Source organism: Hyaena hyaena, unplaced genomic scaffold (assembly GCF_003009895.1).
Source record: "Hyaena hyaena isolate Hyena2069 unplaced genomic scaffold, ASM300989v1 scaffold_1538, whole genome shotgun sequence".
In the NCBI taxonomy this organism is placed as follows: Eukaryota; Metazoa; Chordata; class Mammalia; order Carnivora; family Hyaenidae; genus Hyaena; species Hyaena hyaena.
In genome coordinates, this window is record NW_024082167.1 from 86,873 (window position 1) to 108,527 (window position 21,655).

Here is a 21,655-nt window from a genome sequence, read left to right on the forward strand (position 1 = left end):
TTTTATTTTTTAAAGGGAAAGATAATAACTTATTATTTATTTATTTATATAGTTATCTATCTGTTTCTTTATTTATCTTTGAGAGAGAGCGCATGTGAGAATTGGGGAGAGGCAGAGGAAGAGGGAGAAGAAGAGGGAGAGAGAACACTAAGCAAGCCCCATGCTCTGCATGGAGCCCAAACAAGGAGTTCAATCCTATAACCTTGAGATCATGACATGAGCAAAAGTCAAGAATCTAATGCCTAACTGGATGAGCCACTCAGGTGCCCCTGTATTTAATGCATTTAGAGTCTACATTGTTTTGTTATATTAGGTAGGATTCTAGTTTTAATTTTCTCTAGGTGGTAAACTACTATTTACTAATACTATATACTATTTAGTAGTAAATTAGTATTTGCCAGTACTTTCTACTAAACTATTTGTTCTCTTCCTAATGATTTTTGGAATTAACTAAAGGGTCCCAGTCAACTCCAAATCAACACTCTGTCAAAGGTAGCTGTTATTTGGAATTCTAAAAATATAAATTAGTTTTGCCTGTTCTTGAACTTCAAAGAGATGGAATCCTATAGAATATATTTATTATGTGTCTGACTTCTTTGACTAAACATCTTTCTGTCATATGTGGTTGCATGTAGTAGTAGTTCATTCTTTTAAAAATATTCAATAGTATACCAGGGCATGACTCTATCACAATTTATCCTTTGTATTGTCCATGGAAATATATATTATTTCTACTTCTAAGTATTATGAATAGGGCTGTTATTAAAATCCTAGTACATACTTGTGGTGGATATAAATACTCTTTCCTATAAGGTATATATACCACAGAGGAGTCAAACTACTGGATTCTAGGAGTGAAAGCATATTTTCAAGGATAGTTTTCAAGGATATTTCCAAATGGACTTTTTGAATTGATTATACCAATTTATGATACCATCAATAAAGTAAATTGCTCCATAGTCTCAAACATTTTAATCCATTTTTATGAAGTTTAGTAGTATTTCACTGTGGTTTTAATTTATGTATTCTGGTGGCTAATTATGCTGTGTTCCATTTTATATGCTTATTAGCTATTTGTATTTCCTATGTTATAAGTACATGTTCTAGTCTTTTGCCCATTTTAAAACCTGGAATTTTCTGACTTTTCTTATTTGTGGGAGTTCCTTAAATATTCTGGGCAAAAGTCTAAAATTTAGCGTCAAGTTATAAAAATAAAATGGTTGAGAGGTTCAACATGGTGAGGAAGTAGAGGGCTCTGCACTTCCCGCCTCCATCTCTCAAACAAAGAAGGGCTGAAGCCAAAGAACTCTGAACCCCAAGAGTCCGGGAGGAAAGGAGATGGAGTCTACAAGGAAGACAGCCTCATAGGGCTACTTTAAGGAACAAATCAAAGCACACATGGTGGAAAGTCCAAAACATCACTACGAGTAGGGAAATAAAAAAACCAAAGTTACAACAAGAGACCCCAAGTGACAACCCTTCAGAAAACACCTCCTGAATGGCCATGCCCTGGACAGTGTATAAGCCTCCTTTAATATAGCAGAACTCACAGGTGCAGAGCACATAACAAGCTTTTAAAACTTACAAGAGACAGAAAGCTAGCCAAAATGTGAAATAGAAGAATTCTCTTCAAAAGAAATTCTAGGAATAAGTGACAGCTAAAGAATTGATCAAAACAGATATAGGCACATAATTGAACAAGAATTTAGAATAATAGTCATAAAATTAATCAATGGCCTTGAAAAAGGCATAGAAGACAGCAGAGACTCCATTGTTGCAAAGATCATGGATCTTACAGATAGTTATGATTAATTTTAAAATTCTATAAATGAGGTGCAAAATAAAATGGAGGCAGCCACTGTGTGAATTGAAGAGGCAGAGAGGAAAATAGATGAATTAGAAGATAAAATTATGGAAAAAGAGGAAGCCCGCACAAAGAGAGACAAACTGTTCCAGAAACATGAAAGGAGAATTCAAGAATGGAGCGTTGCGATCACACAGAACAATATCCTTGTCAAATGAATTCCATAAGAAGAGAGAGAGAGAAAGGGGCTGAAGCGGTACTTGAACAAATCATATCTGAGAACTTCCCCAACCTGGGGAAGGAAACAGACATTGAAATCCAAGAGGCACAGAGAACTTCCCAGAGATGTAACTTGAATCGATGTTCTGCATGACATATCATAGTGAAACGGGCAAAATATAAGGATAAAGAGAGAATTCTGAAAGCAGTTAGGGATAAACAGGTCTTAACTTACAAAGGTAGACACATAAGGGTAGTAGCAGATCTATCTACTGAAACTTGGCAGATCAGAAAGGAATGGCAGGAAATCTTCAGTGTGATGAACAGAAAAAATATGCAGCCAAGAATCTTTTATCTAGCAAGATATCTATTCAGAATAGAAAGAGAGATAAACATTTTCCCAAGCAAACAAAAACTGAAGGAATTCATCACCACTAAATCAGCCCTAAAAGAAATTCTAAGGAGGACTCTATGAGGGAAATGTTGCAAGGAACAAAAAGTACCAGAGACATCACTCCAAACATGAATCCTACAGAGAACACAATGACTCTAAACCCATATTTTTCAATAATAAACCTGAATGTAAGTGAACTAAATGCTCCAATCAAAAGACATAGGGTATCAGAATGGATTAAAAAAAAATAAGACTCATCTATTTGCTGTCCATAAGAGACTCATTTTAGACCTGAGGACATCTTCAGATAGAAAGTGAGGGGACTGGGAAATATCTATTATGCTACTAGAAGTCAAAAGAAAGCTGGAGTAGCCATACTTATATCAGAAAAACAACTTTAAAGAGAGTCACAAGAGATGTAGAAGGGCATTATATAATAATTACAGGGTCTATCCATCAGGAAGAGCTAACAATTATAAATGTCTATCCACCGAATTCAGAAGCATACAAATATACAAAACAACTAATAATAAACATAAGAAATCTTATTGATAAAGAGGTGCTAATAACAGGGGACTTTAACACTACACTTACAGCAATGGATAGGTCAACTAGACAGAAAATCACTAAAGAAACAATGACCCTGAATGACACATTGGACCAGATGGACTTGACAGACATATTTAGAATACTACATCCCAAAGCTATGGCATTCACTTTCTTCTCGAGTGCACATGATACATTCTCCAAGATAGATCACATACTGGGTCATAAAGCAGCCCTCAATAAATATAAAAGAATGGAGATCATACCACGCACACTTTCAGATCAGAATGCTAAGAAACTTGAAATCAACCACAGGAAAAAGTCTGGAAAACCTTCAAAAGCAAGGAGGCTAAAGAACACCCTACTAAAGAACCAATGAGCCAACCAGGTAAATAGAGAAGAAATTAAGAAATATAGGGAAACAAATGAAAATGAAAATACAACAAAGCAAACTCTTTGGAATGCAGCAAAGGCAGTCCTAAGAGAAAAGTTCATTGCACTCCAGGCATATTTCAAGAAACTAGAAAAAGCCCAAATACAAAATTTAACAGTGCACCTAAAGGAACTAGAAGCAGAGCAGCAAGAGCATCCCAAACCCAGCAGAAGAAGATAAATAATAAAGGTCAGGGAAGAAATAAACAATATAGAATCCAAAAACCAGTTGAACAGATCAATGAAACCAAGAGTCAGTTTTTTGAAAAAATAAACAAAATTGATTAACCTCTAGCCAGGTTTCTCAAAAAGAAAAGAAAGAGCACCCAAATAGACAAAATCATGAATGAAAATGGATTTATTACAATCAATCCTTCAGAAATACAAGCAATTATCAGGGAATACTATGAAAAATTATATGCCAACAAACTGGACAACCTAGAAGTAATGGACAAATTCCTCCACACCCACACACTACCAAAACTCAAATGGGAAGAAATAGAAAATCTGAATAGACCCATAACTAGTGAAGAAATTCAATCAGTTATCAAAAATTTCCCAACAAATAAAAGCACTGGGCCAGATGGCTTCCTTGCGGAATTCTACCAGACATTTATTTTTTTATATATATATTTTTATTTATTTCTAAGAGAGAGAGAGACAGCGTGAGCAGAGGAGGGTAAGAGAGAAAGGGAGTCACAGACTGAAACAGGCTCCAGGCTCTGAGCTGGCAGTCAGCACAGAGCCCGACGTGGGGCTCGAACCCAAGAACCGAGAGATCATGACCTAAACGAAAGTTGGACGCTCAACCGACTAAGCCACCCAGGCGCCCCTCTACCAGACATTTAAAACAGAGTTAATACTCATTCTTCTCAAACCATTCCAAAAAATAGAAATCGAAGGAAAACATCTGGACTCATTCTACAAAGCCAGCATCACTTTGATTCCCAAACCAGACAGAGACCCAGAAAAAAAAAAAAAAAGAGAGAGAGAGAGAGAGAGAGAATTACAGGCCAGTATCCCTGATGAATATAAATGCAAAGTTCCTCAAAAAGATACTAGCAAATCGAATCAACAGAACATTAAAAAAAAAAAATTATTCGCCATGATCAAGTGGGATTTATTCCTGGGTTACAGGGCTGGTTCAATATTTGTAAATCAGTCAATGTGATACATCACATTAACAAACGAAAAGATAAAACCGTATGATCCTGTCAATAGATCCAGAAAAATCATTTGGCAAAATACGGCATCCTATCTTAATAAAGACCCTCGAGAAAGTCGGGATAGAAGGAACTTACTTAAACATCATAAAAGCCATCTATGAGAAGCCCTCAGCTAACATCATCCTCAATGGGGAAAAACTCGAGAGCTTTTCCCCTGAGATCAGGAACACCGCAGGGATGTCCACTCTCACCACTGTTGTTTAACATAGTGCTAGAAGTCCTAGCATCAGCAATCAGACAACAGAAGAAAATAAAAGGCATCAGAATTGGCAAAGATGAAGTCAAACTTTCACTTTTCGCAGATGAAATGTTACTCTACGTAGAAAACGTGATAGGCTCCACCAGAAGTCTACTAAAACTGATCCATGAATTCAGCAAAGTTGCAGGGTACAAAATCAACGTACAGATATCGGTTGCATTTTTATACACCAACAATGAAGCAACAGAAAGAGAAATCAGGAAACTGATCCCATTCAAAATTGCACAAAAAAACCCATAAGATACCTAGGAGTAAACCTAACCAAAGATGTAAAAGATCTATATGATGAAAACTATAGAAAGCTTATGAAGGAAATTGAAGACACAATGACATGGAAAAACATTCCATGCTCATGGATCAGAAGAACAAATATAGTTAAAATGTCATTACTACCCAAAGCAATCTACACATTCAATGCAATCCCAATCAAAATTGCACCAGCATTCTTCTCAAAGCTAGGGCAAACTATCCTAAAATTTGTATGGAATCACAAAAGACCCTGAGTAGCTAAAGTAATACTGAAGAAGAAAGCCAAAACGGGAGGCATCCCAATACCAGATTTTAGCCTCTACTCCAAAGCTATAATCATCAAGACACTATGGTATCAACACAAAAACAGACACATAGACCAATGGAATAGAATAGAGAACTCAGAATTGGACCCACAAATGTATGACCAACTAATCTTTCACAAAGCAGGAAAGAGTATCCAATGGAAAAAAGACAGCCTCGTTAACAGATGGTGCTGGGAGAACTGGACAGAAACATGCAGAAGAATGAAACTAGACCACTTTCTTACAGCATACATAAAAATGAACTCAAAATGGATAAAGAACCTGAACGTGACACAGGAAAACGTCAAAACCCTAGAGGAGAAAGCAGGGAACAACCTCCTCTACCTCAGCCGCAGCAATTTCTTACTTGACACATCCCCAAAGGCAAGGGAATCAAGAGCAAAAATGAACTATTGGGACCTCATCAAGATAAAAAGCTTCTGCATGGCAAAGGAAACAATCAACAAAACTAATAGGCAACTGACAGAATGGGAAAAGAGAGTTGCAAATGATATATCGGAAAAAGGGCTAGTATCCAAAATCTATAAGGAACTCACCAAACTCCACACCCAAAAAACAAATAATCTAGCGAAGAAGTGGGCAGAACATGAACAGACACTTCTCCAAAGAAGACATCCAGATGGCCAACAGACACATGAAACGATGCTCAGGTCACTCATCGTCAGAGAGATACAAACCAAAACCACACTGAGATACCACCTCACGCCAGTCAGAGTGGCTAAAATGAACAAATCAGGAGGCAACAGATGCTGGCGAGGATGTGGAGAAATGTGAACCCTCTTGCACTGTTGATGGGAATGCAAACTGGGCAATAATATGCAATACAGTGTGGAGTTTCCTCAAAAAATTAACAATAGAACTCCCCTATGACCCAGCAATAGCACTGCTAGGAATTTACCCAAGGCATACTGGAGTGCTGACGCATAGGGGCACATGTACCCCAAAATTCATAGCAGCACTTTTAACAATAGCCAAATCATGGAAAGAGCCTAAATGTCCATCAACTGATGAATGGACCAAAAATATGTGGTTTATCTATACAATGGAATACTACATGGCAATGTGAAAGAATGAAATCTGGCCATTTGTACCAATGTGGATGGAACTCAAGGGTATTATGCTAACTGAAATAAATCAGGTGGAGAAAGACAGATATCATATATTTCACTCATATGTGTCAGGAGAAACTTAACAGAAGACTATGGGGGAGTGGATGGGGAAAAAATAGTTGCAGAGAGGGAGGGAGACAAACCATAAGAGACTCTTAAATACTGAGAACAAACTGAGGACTGATGGGAGTGGGGGAGAGGGGAAAGAGGGTGATGGGCACGGAGGAGGGCTCTTGTTGGATGAGCACTATGTGTTATATGGAAACCAGCTTGACAATAAACTATATTTGAAAAAAAATTTTAAATAAAAAATACAAATAAAATGGTTAAACTATTAATCAGTGAAGAATCCATTATTATCTAGAGCACATCATATTCACATTCTACAAATGAAGTTCCTCAAAATCAAACATAGAACAGAGTTGCAACCTAGAACTTAGAAACTAAATTCTTAATTCCAATAATATAACACTTCCTCAAAGAGAATACAGATAAGAATGGAACCCATAAACAGAGATGTGAGTGCTAACTGCATGTTATTTTCTTTTTTTTCTTCTTTTTTACAAATCGTTTATTGTCAAGTTGGTTTCCCTATAACACCCAGTGCATGTTATTTTCTATTCTCCTTATAACCATTTGGGAGCCTCTGAGAGAAAACACAGATCAAGATCCACCCTAATGATCCAGAATTCTCCTGAGAACTTGAGCCACTCCCGAGGCTGCTCATGGTATCCTTCTGTTGACTTCATTTAAATGAATCTATGCACAGTATGCCATGTAGACGGAACAGAAAGACATGGAAAATATGGGAATTTCCCTTTCTGTCTTATCCTTCATCTTGACTTTGGAATTTTACTGAGCTCTTTGGCTCAGATGACTTATGACAAGATGCCTGTAGTCTTGCAGTCTCCACCCTGCCCACTCCTGCAGCTAATACACCTGCAGCAGTTTCCCCCTCAACAGTGAGATGTTTTTACTAGCTTCGACATGCTAATTTGATCCTTTTTCCTCCACCAGATGAGAAAATGTTGGTAAGATTATTAAAGGGATGGAAATAGTAGGCACAAGTTGAACAAAAGTAATAACCTAGCATATATTGGGAGTGAGTTGGTTTCTATCTCTTCATAAATCTGGTTTTTTAAAATTCAACTAATTCTGTCCAATCAGATTCTTAGGGCTAAGTCTTCGGTAATAGATCTAGCCAACATTTTTATCCACAGTGGATCTACTTTATCAAATCACAACTACAGTGTCAAATTCCCTGTGAAGAAGATTCATGGCCCTCATCTAAAGGAGACATAAGCAGAATTTCCATGGAATCAGTATTGGTCTTGATCCTTTGAGTGGGGATTTTTATGCCTCTGTTGAGCTGGGCTTGGAAGACTGTAAGTGGGTATGGAGGGCAGGAAATAGGTGATTTTGAGCACAAAAGATCTTGGAAGCAGAACTGAAATTTAGTACTTTTTTTAAATTGATTCCTATGGGTTCCCTCAGAATCTTCTTCCTAAAAGTAATGTCAGATTAGACAACGCATGGCCCTACGATCCTATCATATTGTTTGATTCATAATATACATCATTTTAGAAAAATGAACTTAAAAGTTAATGTCAAATTTAGGGAAAAGGCAAAAAAATGGAGAGAAAGTTTCCAATATTAACATGATTTTCTTTCAAAAGCTTGACCCTGGGGGTAAAATTCACAGTCACCTGGAGGAACATTTTCTCCTCCACATTTGCAATAAGGAGAGGAGATAAAAGGAGAGGTCAGGAGAGGTCAGGGTTGTAGCCTTCTACCAAAGTGCCAGGATTAGTGAAAGATCCTATCTGACAGATCACAAGCCACACTCATCTCTGACTCACATTGACCTCTGTCTCCTGGTATTTTGACTCAGGTCAAATTAGCTCAAAAGACATGTGTTGCATACTTATTTTGTACCAGCATTTATCCTATTTGCTGTGAATAAAGGTGAGTCAGATGTGGTCCCTGCCCTTGAACATCTTACTGTCACAGAGAAAGAAAGTAATTTCAATGTAATGTTATTAGCTATGATAGAAGTAAGTACATAATGCTAAAGGTACACTTATATATTTAGTTTGTGAATGTGTTTATTTGTTTATATCTATACCTATATGTGTTTGGAGTGAGTGGGCGTGGGGAATGGGAAAAGTGTGTGATTCAGAAAGGAAGGTATTCCTGGATAATATTTTTCCTGAATGTAATCTTTAAAAACCTGTAGGTATTATCCAGATGAAGGTATAGAAATCAGCAATATTCTGTAGATGCCCTTTTATTAAGTTAACCGCTGATTATAGGCATCACTTAAAACTTTGTGACAAGTGTTTAGTTTTATGCTATCTATTTTCATCAAAACTGAGAATAGTTGCTTACCATTTAATTTTCCCTGAGCTTTAGAGCCATGCATTAATTTCTTCCCTGGGAAGTGTGTGAACTGTGGTGGAGAGAGAAGCAAAGTCAAAAGGACCTGGGGAGACTCTAAGAACTCATCAGGTAATACTTTCCACCAGATGGATGGTAATTCTGAAGTTACTATCTTAAAATAGTGTGTGGTCTCAAAATGTATTTTTTAAAGTTTATTCATTTTTGAGAGAGAGAGAGAGATTAGGGAGAGGCAGAGAGAAAGGGAGAGAGAGAATCCTAAGCAGGCTACATGCTGTCAGCACAGAGCTCAACATGGGGCTCAAACTCACAAACCGTGAGATTATGACCTGAGCGGAAATCAAGAATAACATGCTTAACCGACTGAGCAACCAGGGGTGCCCCTCAAAATGTATTTTTATGTTAGCTCTTTTGGCAATGGAGTACATTTTTCTTTAGAAGCAATTCTATATTAGTTTGATTTAAGTTATTGTTGAATTATACAGCCTCACTAGGCCCAGTACATTCATTCATCAAACTATTATTTGCTGTGAACCTATGATGTTCCTGGGACCATACTGTCACTGAGGATGAAACATGCCTATAGTTCGGTTCCTCCTATCTGAGATTCTCTGGCCTCAGGAGCTGAGTCTTTTTCCTCCAGTATCAAGCATGTAGTTGGTCAATAACATTTGATCAACAAATAAGGAGACTGAATATTCAAAGAGTGATGAATGTTCAAGGAAAGTGGTGCTAACTCTAGTAGTGGGCATACATTTGAATAAAGGGATTATGTCCTACAAAAATCAGTGGGGTATAAAAATACACTGTGTCCTACTTATGTGGCAAGAAAAATGGGTAGAAAGGTGGCCTGTAGTCAGATAGGGGAACCATAAATATGATTGTTCATATTATTTATTTATTTATTTATTTATTTATTTATTCTTTCAGTGATAAATTGGAATCTTTCATCACTTTGACTCACAGACCTATCCAGATACCTAGGACCCCATTATCAGATTACATAGAATATAATACTGTCTTTTTTAGAAAACTGGGAATTTAGCCTAGGGGTTCTTAACTTAAACTTCAAAGTATTCTTCCTTTTAGATGTGAATGCTACATCTTTATTTCTATTTTACTCTAACTGGAATTCAAATTTTCTCTCTTGTTTGAATGTTGGTAACTAAGCCAAACTATCCTTAGCAGTATCTATAACTTTATCACCAACAGAAATTAGAGGTATTTTTATATCACATTTTAATTGTCGAAGATACCTCAAAATATCCTTTAAGCTCATTATTTTGAAATTAAGGTGGTTATTAGGCCTGTCATAACATTTTGAATTTTAATGTGTTAATAGAGAAGCACATGTATTGTTACATATTTGCTTTCTAAAACTATTTTAATAACTGTACTTTGATGTGTTTTAATGTCATTTAGCATAATCAAGGTCCATCCATGTTTTTGCAAATGGTATGATTACCTTGTTTTTTATAGCTGAATAATATTTCGTTGTATATATACCACAACTTCTTTACTCATTTATACATTACTGAACACTTAGGTTGTTTCCATGTGTTGGCTATTGTTTTGTTTGTTTGTTTGTTTGTTTGTTTGTTTTTAAGTAGGCTCCATGCCCAGCACAGAGCTCAACACTCGGCCCAGTTAGGAGCTTGAACTCACAACCCTGAGATCAAGACCTGAGCTGAGATTGAATCGGACACTCAACAGACTGAGCCACTCAGGCATCCCCATGTCATAGCTATTGTAAATAATGCTGCTCTGAACATGGGGGTACAGATATCTTCTCAAGTTAGTGTTTTCATTTCCATTAGATATATTCCCAGAAGTGGATTTCCTGGATCACATTGTAGTTCTATTTTATTTTTTGAGCATCTTTTATACTGTTTTCCATAGTGGCTGTACCAATTTACAATCCCACCAACAGTGGATAAGGGGTTCCCTTCTCTCCACATCCATGCCAGCATTTGTTATCTCTTGTCTGTTTATGATGGCCATTCTAACAGCATGCGGTGACATGTGGCCCTGTGGTTTTAATTGGCATTTACCTAATGATTAATGAGTTCTTTATATATTATGTCTATTAATCCCTTGTCAGATATACAGTTTGCAAATATTTGTTCCCCCTCCATAGGTTGGTTTTCACTTTGTTGGTGGTTTCTTTTGTTGTGCAGAAGCTTTTTACTCTGATGTAGTCCCACTTGTTTATTCTTTATTTTGTTCCTTATGCTATAGGTGTCATATCCAAAAATTCATTACCAAGACCTATGTCAAGGAGCTTTATTCTTATGTTTTCTTCTAGGGGTTTCATGGTTTCAGGACTTACATTTAAGTCTGATCCATTTGAGGTTAACTTTTGTGAGTGGTATAAGATATGAATTTAGTTTCATTCTATTACATGTGAATATTCAATTTTCTCAATGTCATTTACTGAAGAGACTGTCTTTCCTTCAATGAACATTCTTTATTCCCCTTGCAAATATTAGTTGTCCACATATATTTGGGCTTATTTCTCGGTTCTCAATTCTGTCCCATTGGCTTATTTGTCTCCATTTATGCTAGTAGCATACTGGCGTTGATGACTATAGCTTTATCATATAGCTTTTTAGCTTGAAAGCAGGAAATGTGATGCCTCTTGCTTTGTTATTCTTTCTCAGGACTACTTAGGCTATTTGGGGTATTTTGTGGCTCCATATCACTTTTAGGAGTGTTTTATATACTTCTGTAAAAAATGCCATTGGGACTCTCCATAAGGATTGAATCTATAGATGGCTTTTGGTAGTATTGACATTTTAATAGTATTAATTCTTCCAATTATGAATATGGGATAGCTTTCCATTTATTTGTGTCTTTGATTTCTTTCATCAATGTCTTATAGTTTATGATTCATAATGAGAATTTTCACCACCTTAGTTAAATTTATTCCTAAGTATTTTATTGTATTTGATGCTAACATAAATGGGATTGATTTCTTTGTTTTTTGGAAAATTTGTTAATAGTATATAGAAATGCTACTGATCTTTTTTAAAAAAATTTTAATAGTTTTTATTTATTTTTGAGACAGAGAGAGACAGAACATGAGCAGGGGAGGGACAGAGAGAGAGGGAGACACAGAATCTGAAACAGGCTCCAGGCTATGAGCTGCCAGCACAGAACCCAATGCACGGCTCAAACCCACGAACCCTGAGATCATGACCTCAGTGGAAGTCGGTCGCTTAACCGACTGAGCCACCCAGGCGCCCCAAAATGCTACTGATCTTGTATATTGATTTTGTATCCTGCAACTTTACCAAATTCATTGATTAGATCTAACATTTTTTTAATTGACTCATTAGGATTTTCTATATGTTAAATCATATCTGCAAATATAGACAGTTTTGCTTCCTCCTTTCCGATTGTGATATCTTTTATTTATTTTGCCTGGTTTCTCTGGCTAGGATATCAAGTACCGTATATAGAAGTGGGCATCTTTCTCTTGTTCTTAGAGGAAAAGCTTTCAATCTTTCACCACTGAGGATATTAACTGTGAACTTGTCATATATGTCCTTTATTATATTGAGATATGTTCCTTCCATAAATAATATGTTAAGAATTTTTATCACAGTGTCTCTTCCATTTGGCCATTCCTGAGTTATATCCTTTCATAATAAAATGGTGATCTAGTAAATTAAAAAAAAGAGTTTTTGTCACAAATGGATATTGAATTTTGTCAAATGCTTTTTTTTTCTATGTCTGTTGAGATGATCATATGATTATTTTCTTTCATTCTATTAACATAATGAGAAATGTGCCACTGGCTGAGAACAGTTGGATATGACTGCTTTCTTAGTTCTCTACTCAAGTGAGGCTGTAGGATAGGCTCTGTGGTTGCCTGGATTCTTGGGTCAGGCTTACTAGGTGATCAGGACTGGGTACTATATTCAGTAATAGTATATGAAATCACTTCCATGCACTGGCAGGGCAGCAGGACAGAACCCAAAGCCTGTAAAACTCATTGTTTAAGGACCCCAATCAACCCAGAGTGTGCACTGAATTCCCTGGTCAAGTGGGGTCACGAGGTTTGCTCTGCAGATGAAAGAAGCCACAGCTGTGCTCTTTGCTCAAGTGCCACTACATGTAGGGCTGTTGTAAGGGCTATGCAGCCTTCAGTGTGCTCTGGTTAGCTTCTTTGGCTGGACAAGCTGAAGGCTATATTCAGTGATGAATGGGACCACAAATTAGATTTCTTGCCTGAGCACAGTGGGAGAGGAGTTCTAAAGCTGATTAAGCCTTTTGTTTGTTGTCTTTACATACTCTAAGTTTCCTCATGCAAAAGAGCCACTAGCTTTACTCTACAAACTCCTCGGTCTGCGCACTTGCCTCCTAGCTTGAGTGTCCCTGGACTACACTGCTTCTAGGAGCTGTTACCAGCCCTTTCAGTCAGATGGTGCCAGAAGACACTCTTGACAGTGGGTGCGCTATATTCTACCTCTCTAACCTGGGTGGGAGGGGAATGGACCACTCCAGGCTACTCTTAATTTCTCAGGCAGTCTACTTAGTTGGGAGGGGCTGGAAATTACCTTCATCCCAGGTTCTGAATTAACTCCGCTGCCTATATGTAGCACAGGAATGTTCCAGTGGTACTGGCTTTGCTCTGGGCGCAATTGGCTCTACCCACCCATATCTCAGCTTGAGTGCTGCTGGGCTGTACTACTTTCAGGAGTTGCCATCAGCCCTTCTGGTCAGATGGAGTCAGAAGACATTCTTCACAGCAGGTAGGGATGTGATTTAGCTCCTTTTCGGGTCATGGGCAAACTGGGCTCTAGGGCCATCAAAACTCCTTTGAGGATCTGAAACAAGCAGATCTGCACCCCATCTTGTTTTCTGGTCAGAGTGCTCCCCTTACTTGGTTCTGCAGATGAGCAAAACTGCTTGTTGGGATTAGTCTTTGGGCACTGCAAGTATGAACTTGATCTGCCAAGATTTGTGTGTTGATTGTTGTGAGCCCCTCCTTCTTTCTCTATAATAATCAGATTCCCAAGAGTTGAGCTTCACTGATTGCCCTGTAGTCCTTGTGGTGTGCGATTAGAGTAGGGGTTCACTCATAAAGCAACCCACAATGTTGAGGTGGTGCAGGTAGTCTTCCCTGGGTTTTCTTTTCCTACTAGAGGAATAGGAGGCTCAGGGGAGACCTCTCCACATGGTGCTGTGCTGGCCTGGGGGAAGGACAATCCAGTCAGCATGAAGCTGCTTCTCTTACTTTTCTAATGCCACCTTTTTTGGTCTCTTTGGAGAAAGATTGCTTCAGCCTCATCACCGTATTTTAGGTTTTTTCTCAGTGATGTCTTATTCTTGAAGAGTTGTTGGTTGTTCTTCTTGTGAGGGGGAACAAAGTCAGGAACAAATTCTATGTTGTCATCTTAATGACATCATAGGCTTTTTAAACAAACGTGTTAAACCATCTGATTAGATTATTTTTATTACTTTATTTAATTAATAATAATTGACCAAATAAATCTCTATGCTATGTCTAAAAAAGGGCACAAAAATGAAAAAATATACAGTTTTCAAAGGACTTTTTAATCTCTGAGACGAATACACGGATAATACAAAGCAGGGAGAGAAGGTAGATTAGTGCTATTTAGTCTGAACATGGAAAACTAGCCAACCTGGTGGCTTCAAATGGAAATGTTGTAATGGTGTGCCTGCTATTTTGGAAGTTTACTGATGGTTAAGATTGATATTTGGGAGCGCCAGCCAAAGCTTGGAATGGGATTGCCAAAGAGATTATGGTACACTATCCAGTTACTCCTTGGTTTCCTGGTTCTTTCAAAAACAAGTTATTTTCTCCAAGAAAAATGTCATTTCCGCAAAGCACTTTGGCTCTTTTTGACTTGTTATACCTTAGTGACCTTCTTTTCAGGGAAGAGACAACAGGAAGAGTTGTATGGCCAAAGAATTAAAAAAACAACAACAACAATTTGAGCTCCTGGGTGGCTCAGTTGGTTAAGTGTCCGACTTTGGCTCAGGTCATGATCTTGCGGTCCGTGAGTTCTGGCCCCACATCAGTCTCTGTGCTGATAGCTCAGACCCTGGAGCTGCTTCAGATTCTGTGTCTCCCTCTCTCTCTGTCCCTGCCCCCTTAAAAATAAATAATAAAACATTAAAATTTTTAAAAACTAACAGTCTATACCATCATAAGATGGGGGGGGCATGGCCATAGATGCATAAGTTTTAAGAGCTTTAGCTGATAATAAAGTGAAGTTAAATGCCATGATTTATAGATTAATTGAATCTTTTTTTATTATTAGAATTTTTTTTATTCAGAATAAAGAAGATTATTTTGATCTACTCTACATTTGCAGATGACACTAAAAATGAATGCACAGTCTTAGAAGTATTAAGTTTTGCAACACTGAAAATGTTCCAACTAAAGCAGCGTGATCATGGGCTATAAAAAGGGGATTCTTGTAATGGTCAGTAGTGATTGAGGGCAATTCTGAAGCCCTCCAAATCTAAATTATATAGTTTTATAGGTTATATGGACCTACGGTTAGCACGTAGTGACTTCTTACTGAAAAAAGAGACAAACTATGAGAGAAGCAAATCAAACACAGGTGACAGAATTCCTCCTTCTGGGGCTCTCTGATGACCCACACACCCAGAAGTTGCTATTCATTTTATTCCTGGGTGTCTACCTTGTCACTGTGCTTGCAAATCTACTTCTCATGTGCCTTGTTCAGATTGACTCCCGGCTTCACACACCCATGTATTTTTTCCTCTGCAACTTATCTCTGGCTGACCTCTGTTTTTCTACCAACATCGTTCCGCAGGCCCTAGTCCACCTGCATTCCCAGAAGAAGGTCATTTCATTCACACGTTGTGCAGCTCAGCTTCTACTCTTCCTCATTTTTGGGTGTACCCAGTGTGCCTTTCTGGCAGTGATGGCCTATGATCGGTATGTGGCCATCTGCAACCCTTTGCATTACCCTAGCATCATGACTTGGAGGGTGTGTGTCCAGCTGGCTGCAGGATCATGGACCAGCGGCATTCTGGTGTCCGTGGTGGATACTACTTTTACACTAAGTCTACCCTACCGAGGCAGCAATAGTATTGCTCATTTCTTTTGTGAGGCCCCTGCGCTGTTGATCCTGGCATCCACAGACACTCGCACTTCTGAGATGGTCATTTTCCTCATGGGTGTTGTGATTCTCCTCATACCTGTTTCCCTAATTCTAGTATCCTATAGACACATCATTGTAACTGTGGTCAGGATGAAGTCAGCTGTGGGGAGGCTTAAGGCATTCTCTACCTATGGCTCCCATCTCATGGTGGTCATCCTTTTTTATGGGTCAGCGATTGTCACTTACATGACTCCAAAGTCTTGCAAAGAACAGGAAAAACTGGTGTCTGTGTTCTATGCAATGGTAACACCCATGCTTAATCCCCTCATCTATAGCCTGAGAAACAAGGATGTGAAGGGAGCTCTGAGGAAAGTAGCCACAAGGAATTTCTCATGCAGGCTTGAAATCTTCCACTGCCAGTGAGACCCTCTTGGCTCCTTACTTATAAGACTTGCTGAGTAGCTCCCTTAGCAAGATTGGAATATTGTAAGGTCCTTGGGCCTTGTTGTGGACCCACCCTCCATCCTTCATCTAGCACTTCCTTTGTAGAAGAAGAAGGACAATATTTCATGGACCAACACAATGAGGGTCTGCTCCCTTCTTGTTTTTTTGGCATCTAAAGAACATTCATATTTTATTAACTCTGGAACCTATAAAATCTGTCTTTTTAAAATCATGTTTTATATATTACTATCAATCTATCCCAGATCCTATGCCAACTCTTATGTTTTGAATCCCTTTGCATTATCAAATAATCAATAAATTAACAAACATTACTTAATCACTATGAGCTAGGTGTACATGTATGTGTTCCTGCACATGAGTTTGTATGTGTGTTTGAAGTGGGTAGTGAAGAGCATGGTACAATGAAGCAGAATATATGAGTTCTGCTGTCCTTCTTACACTCTGCTCACACCCCTAATAAGGGACATGAATATTTTATCTATCATATAAAGGTAAATACAGGATTTTGGAAGCTAACAAGAGATAGTGACATCCCAGGGCTAGCAAGAGTTAGAAAGAAGCAGGTACCAACCCTGGGCCTAAAGGACAATTAGAGCTTGGAAAGCCAACAGACAGGAGCTGTGGACTTAGGTGTATGGAAGTGAGAAAGCCACAGGAATAAGTATTTCAAGTTCATTCTCTACCTATCTTCTGACTTCCTGTTACTGTATTAAAATAAAATCCAGGATAAGCTCCCCATCTGAAGATACTTATTTTAATTCTGTCTACAAAGTCCTTTTTCCTTTGTAAGGTAACATATTTATATGTCCTGGGATTAGGACATGGACATCTTTGGGGAATCCTTGTTCTGCCTGCCATCCAAGGACAAGTAAAATAAATGTAAAGGAGTGATTAAAGTTTGGTTACAACTGGGGATTATAAATGTATAGGGGTGTCAATCCACTTAGCTGTGTGATTGCTGCTATCCAAACAGAACCCCATGATCTATCTTTTCTTTTACAAATTCCTGTAGTGACAATTTAGAACGTGCTGCCCTTCTAGGTTCCTTGCTACATGAGAGCCCTTGATACCTGTGTGGGGGATTGAAATAGCCCTGTTCCCTCCATAGCACACAGAGATAGAGTTATAGAGTTTGTGGAGAGGACATGCCTATGCAGTGAATGCTATTTCACTCTGTTAATTTCACTAATTAACACAAAGCTGTGGTGCACACATCCCAAGTCTGCTATTTTACAGGAATCCAGAGTTGGGCTATGTTCACTAGATAAAACCATAAAGACAGGCTGCTACACTGGTTGAGTGATATGCAGGCTTAAAAAGGACAGCTGATTTCACCTGATCAAAACAAGATTACATAAAATGTTTAGTAAACAAGGAATCTTTGGGTTATTCACAGAAGTTTCCTAGAATTTTGTACACTTACACTGAACTTTGGATTCCTTGACACAGCTTCTGTCAAGCAACTCTCATATCCAAGGTGAATAATTTGAGATTGAGGCTGTGTCCATGTTGAGTAGTCTTTCTCCAGATAAGACACAAACCAATTATTGTAGTGGAGGAAGAAGTCCTAATATGCTATCCCTCTAAAAATGGGTACTTTATAAGCCAGTAGAGGTTTTTAAGTATTGCTTTATTATTTCTCTTTACCACTAGAACATAAATTCCACAAGGTAAGAAATTTGTCTATTTTATTCAGGAATCAGTGTTCAGAGCTTAAACAGAGTCTGACACATGCTGAATGCACTGAAAATTTTGAGTTCGAACTCAAAGTTTGCTGAAAAAAAGTGAGTGAAAGAATGAAACAAAACTCTTATTTATTATCACCATTATCATATATGTACCTTGTAAACAAAAAAGATCCTTGAAAGTGGCAGTAGAGCTTTTGGACAAATAGAAAAATGCAAAGCTGAAGATTATAAAAAGACATGGGTGAAGAAGTTCAACAAAGTTAAAACGAGTGAAGAATGGCAAATTGTAGTGATGTTATCAACCTCCAGATAGGCTCCTAATCTCTGTAAGATAGTGGCATCCTCAGATGCACTGATACCACAGTCCCACAGAATCCTGGGCCTACAGAAGTTCTCTTTCCTCACTCATGATCTTTCATTCAGAAACGGATCCTATTAAAGTCCAAAATTCTAGTGGGTAGAGCATGACTCCTAGACTGAGGAGAGACCAAACCCATTTGAAGAATTTTTTTTTCTCCTTTGTCCTTGCCTTCCACCCCTTCAGTTTCCGTCTCCAGTCAATCAGAGTTTCTGAGGGCCCAGGGTCCTACGTATGACTCGCCTCAGTGCAGACTTCACTTCACTGTTCCTTAAGCTGTAGATGATGGGGTTCAACATGGGAGTCACCACTGTGTAGGACAGCGAAAGCAGCTTCTTGCTCTCAGGAGAGGTGCTGGACCGGGGTCGGAAGTATGTGAGGATGGCAGTGCTGTAGAAGAGGGACACAACCAGGAGGTGGGAGGAACAGGTGGAGAAGGCCTTGCGTTTCCCCTCCGCTGAGGGCATCCTGAAGATAGTGGAAAGGATGCGGACGTAGGATCCCAGGATCAGCAAGAAAGGAAAGAGGATGAATAAGACAGTGGCCGTCAGAGCCTCCAGTTCAAACAGAGAGGTATCAGCACAGACCAGTGCAATGACAGGGGGGCTGTCACAAAAGAAGTGGTTCACTCTGTTGGGGCCACAAAAAGGGAAGCTGAAAATCCATGTGGTTTGCACGGTGGCCACTGGAAACCCTGAGAACCAAGAGGCAGCTGCTAGCTGGGCACAGGCCCTGCGGCTCATAATGATTGGGTAGCGCAAAGGATCACAGATGGCCACATAGCGGTCATATGCCATGGTGGCCAGGAGGCAGCACTCAGCAGCCCCAAAGAAGAAGAAGAAATACATCTGAGAGGCACAGCCAAGGAAGGAGATGGTTATGTCTTGAATGATCAGAGTCCCCAGCATCTTGGGCACAATGACCAAGTTGAAGCCTATCTCCAGGAAGGACAAGTTCCTGAGGAAGAAGTACATAGGATTTTGTAGAGCTGAGTCAGCTGTAGTGACCAGGATGATGAGAACATTGCCCATTAGGGTAACCAGGTAAACAGTCAAAAAAAGGAGAAATAGTAGAGCTTGTAGCTCAGAGGATAAGGTTGAAAAGCCCACAAGGATAAACTCGCTGACAATTGTCCAGTTTCCCCACATCATTCTTCTGCCCAGGATTTCACTGACATTCATGCTCCAAGAAGGTAGAAGTCTCCATATGGTATTCAGACCTCTATTATACCCTTAGAAAACCTCCTATGGCCTCATTCTCTACCCTTATTGTTAACAGTTGTTGCAAATCAAAAGGTGTACTTTCCAAAAAACCTCCTGTCTATGGGATTCATAATTGTTTGGAAGAATACTAGCCTTTTTTTCAGACTGAACTGAGGCACCCTGTATACATCTATATATCTCCTGACTTTGCTGTATAGAGATCAAAATCACAGCTTCATGTTGGGGCTCCTACCTTATCTTTCTTCAACATTCAGTGGTACTAAAAAAGCAGCCAGGCCAAGCATTTCTGAGGAGAAGGGTCTTAATGCGCAATGAAAGGTGATGAGGTGAGCCAGGGTATGTTGTCTGCAGAATGAAAGGGTAGGAAAGAGAAAATCAAAGAAAGTTACCTATGATCCTGAGGAGGAGAACTGAATATGTTCTAATCTCAAGCAGCTGACCCTCAGGATGATTTCAGTATTTTGGAGGAATACCCATATATTCTATATTCAATACAAATACATTCATTTCTAAACTCAGAATATTGCAATTTGTACAAGGAGACATGGAATATAGAGACTGTGGTTTATTTTGATCCCTGAGCTAAATATTCTCCATGTAGCTATATGTGATCAGAAAAGGGAACACAGAGTCAAGACAGGGTCAGACCATAGAAAGAATCTCAAGGCACTGCATATAAACCCTTTCATCAGTTTCTGTTGGTTGACTTGTATCTTGATTTTCAAGAAATATGACCTCAAGTTTTACATGTTAATAAATAAAGACCAACTCAAATCTGCAGATGAATAATGTCAAATCCGATGAGAAAGAAGTAGAACGTTTCATCAGGGCATCAAGAACCAAACTTCAAAACTGAGACCTGAAATTATGATGGATATAAACTTAAATGAAGGAATAAATCTAAAGCACTTGCATGTGACTGGTACAGTACACATGCTAACCATTGTCGTTATTATGAGATAATGCTAGATCTGTCTTCCAAAGTCTACTTCTTATCTATTTATCTACTGCCTAAACTCACTGTAGTCCCTACTTTTCAGTCTCTAGGAGAAAAGAATAATCTATTCAATAAATATTGGTTATCTTCTCTATGCCAGACACCGTTCTAGACACTGAAGATAATACAGTAAATAAATACAATAAAACATTGTAAATAAATAAAACAAACAAAAAAAATCTCTGCCCTCATATAACTCATTTTCCAGTATAAAAGACTGACTGTAAACAAATTATATAAATAGGATGTATAGTATGTTAGGTCGTTGTAAGAACAATGGAGAAGAATAAAACAGTGGAGTAGGATGTCAGCATTTGAGGTGTGGGGAGGGTCAGAGAAGGCTTCCCTGAGCAGATAATGTTTGAGTCAAGTACTGAGTAGGTACAAGATGTGGTCAGGGTGGTGAAGGAAGGAGGGTGGTGAACAGCCAAAACAGCAAGAGGGGCATCTGTGTGGCTCAATCACTGAAGCGTCCCACTCTTGTTTTCAGCTCAGGTCATTCAGCTCACGTCATGATTTCATGGTTCATGAGTTCGAGGCTCACATCAGGCTCTATGCTCTCAGCCTGGATCCTACTTGGGATTCTGTCTCGCACTCTCTCTGCCCTTCCTCCTATTTGCTGTCTCTCAAAAATAAACATTCAGAAAAAAATAACAGTGAGAAAATGCCATTTAAAATTTTCTGCTGATTCCTATTCCTATTATTTTAAATTTATTTGTTTTGAAAGAGAGACAGAGAGAGAGCACTAGTGAAGGAGGGGCAGACAGAGGGAGAGAGAATCCTAATCAGGTTCTGTGCTGTCAGCGCAGAGCCTGATGTGGGTGCTGTCAGTGTGGAGCCCCATCCAGGTCTCAGTC

At 38.7% G+C, this 21,655-nt stretch overlaps 2 protein-coding genes across 2 annotated transcripts; one reads left to right on the forward strand and one right to left on the reverse strand.

The window, feature by feature from the left end:
* The first annotated feature begins 15,536 nt into the window (after positions 1–15,536).
* Positions 15,537–16,490, forward strand: LOC120225891 (olfactory receptor 2D2). The gene has a single exon (XM_039224075.1). The coding sequence runs from the start codon at positions 15,537–15,539 to the stop codon at positions 16,488–16,490; it is 954 nt and encodes a 317-aa protein (XP_039080006.1).
* Positions 16,491–18,781: 2,291 nt separating this feature from the next.
* On the reverse strand, positions 18,782–19,729 carry LOC120225893 (olfactory receptor 10A4). Its single transcript, XM_039224077.1, has one exon. It carries the CDS (start codon positions 19,727–19,729, stop codon positions 18,782–18,784), a length of 948 nt encoding a protein of 315 aa, XP_039080008.1.
* Positions 19,730–21,655: the final 1,926 nt, after the last annotated feature.

Coding starts and splice junctions, on each gene's coding strand:
- LOC120225891 (XM_039224075.1), top strand. CDS start 15,537: ATGAGAGAAGCAAATCAAACACAGGTGACAGAATTCCTCCTTCTGGGG.
- LOC120225893 (XM_039224077.1), bottom strand. CDS start 19,729: ATGATGTGGGGAAACTGGACAATTGTCAGCGAGTTTATCCTTGTGGGC.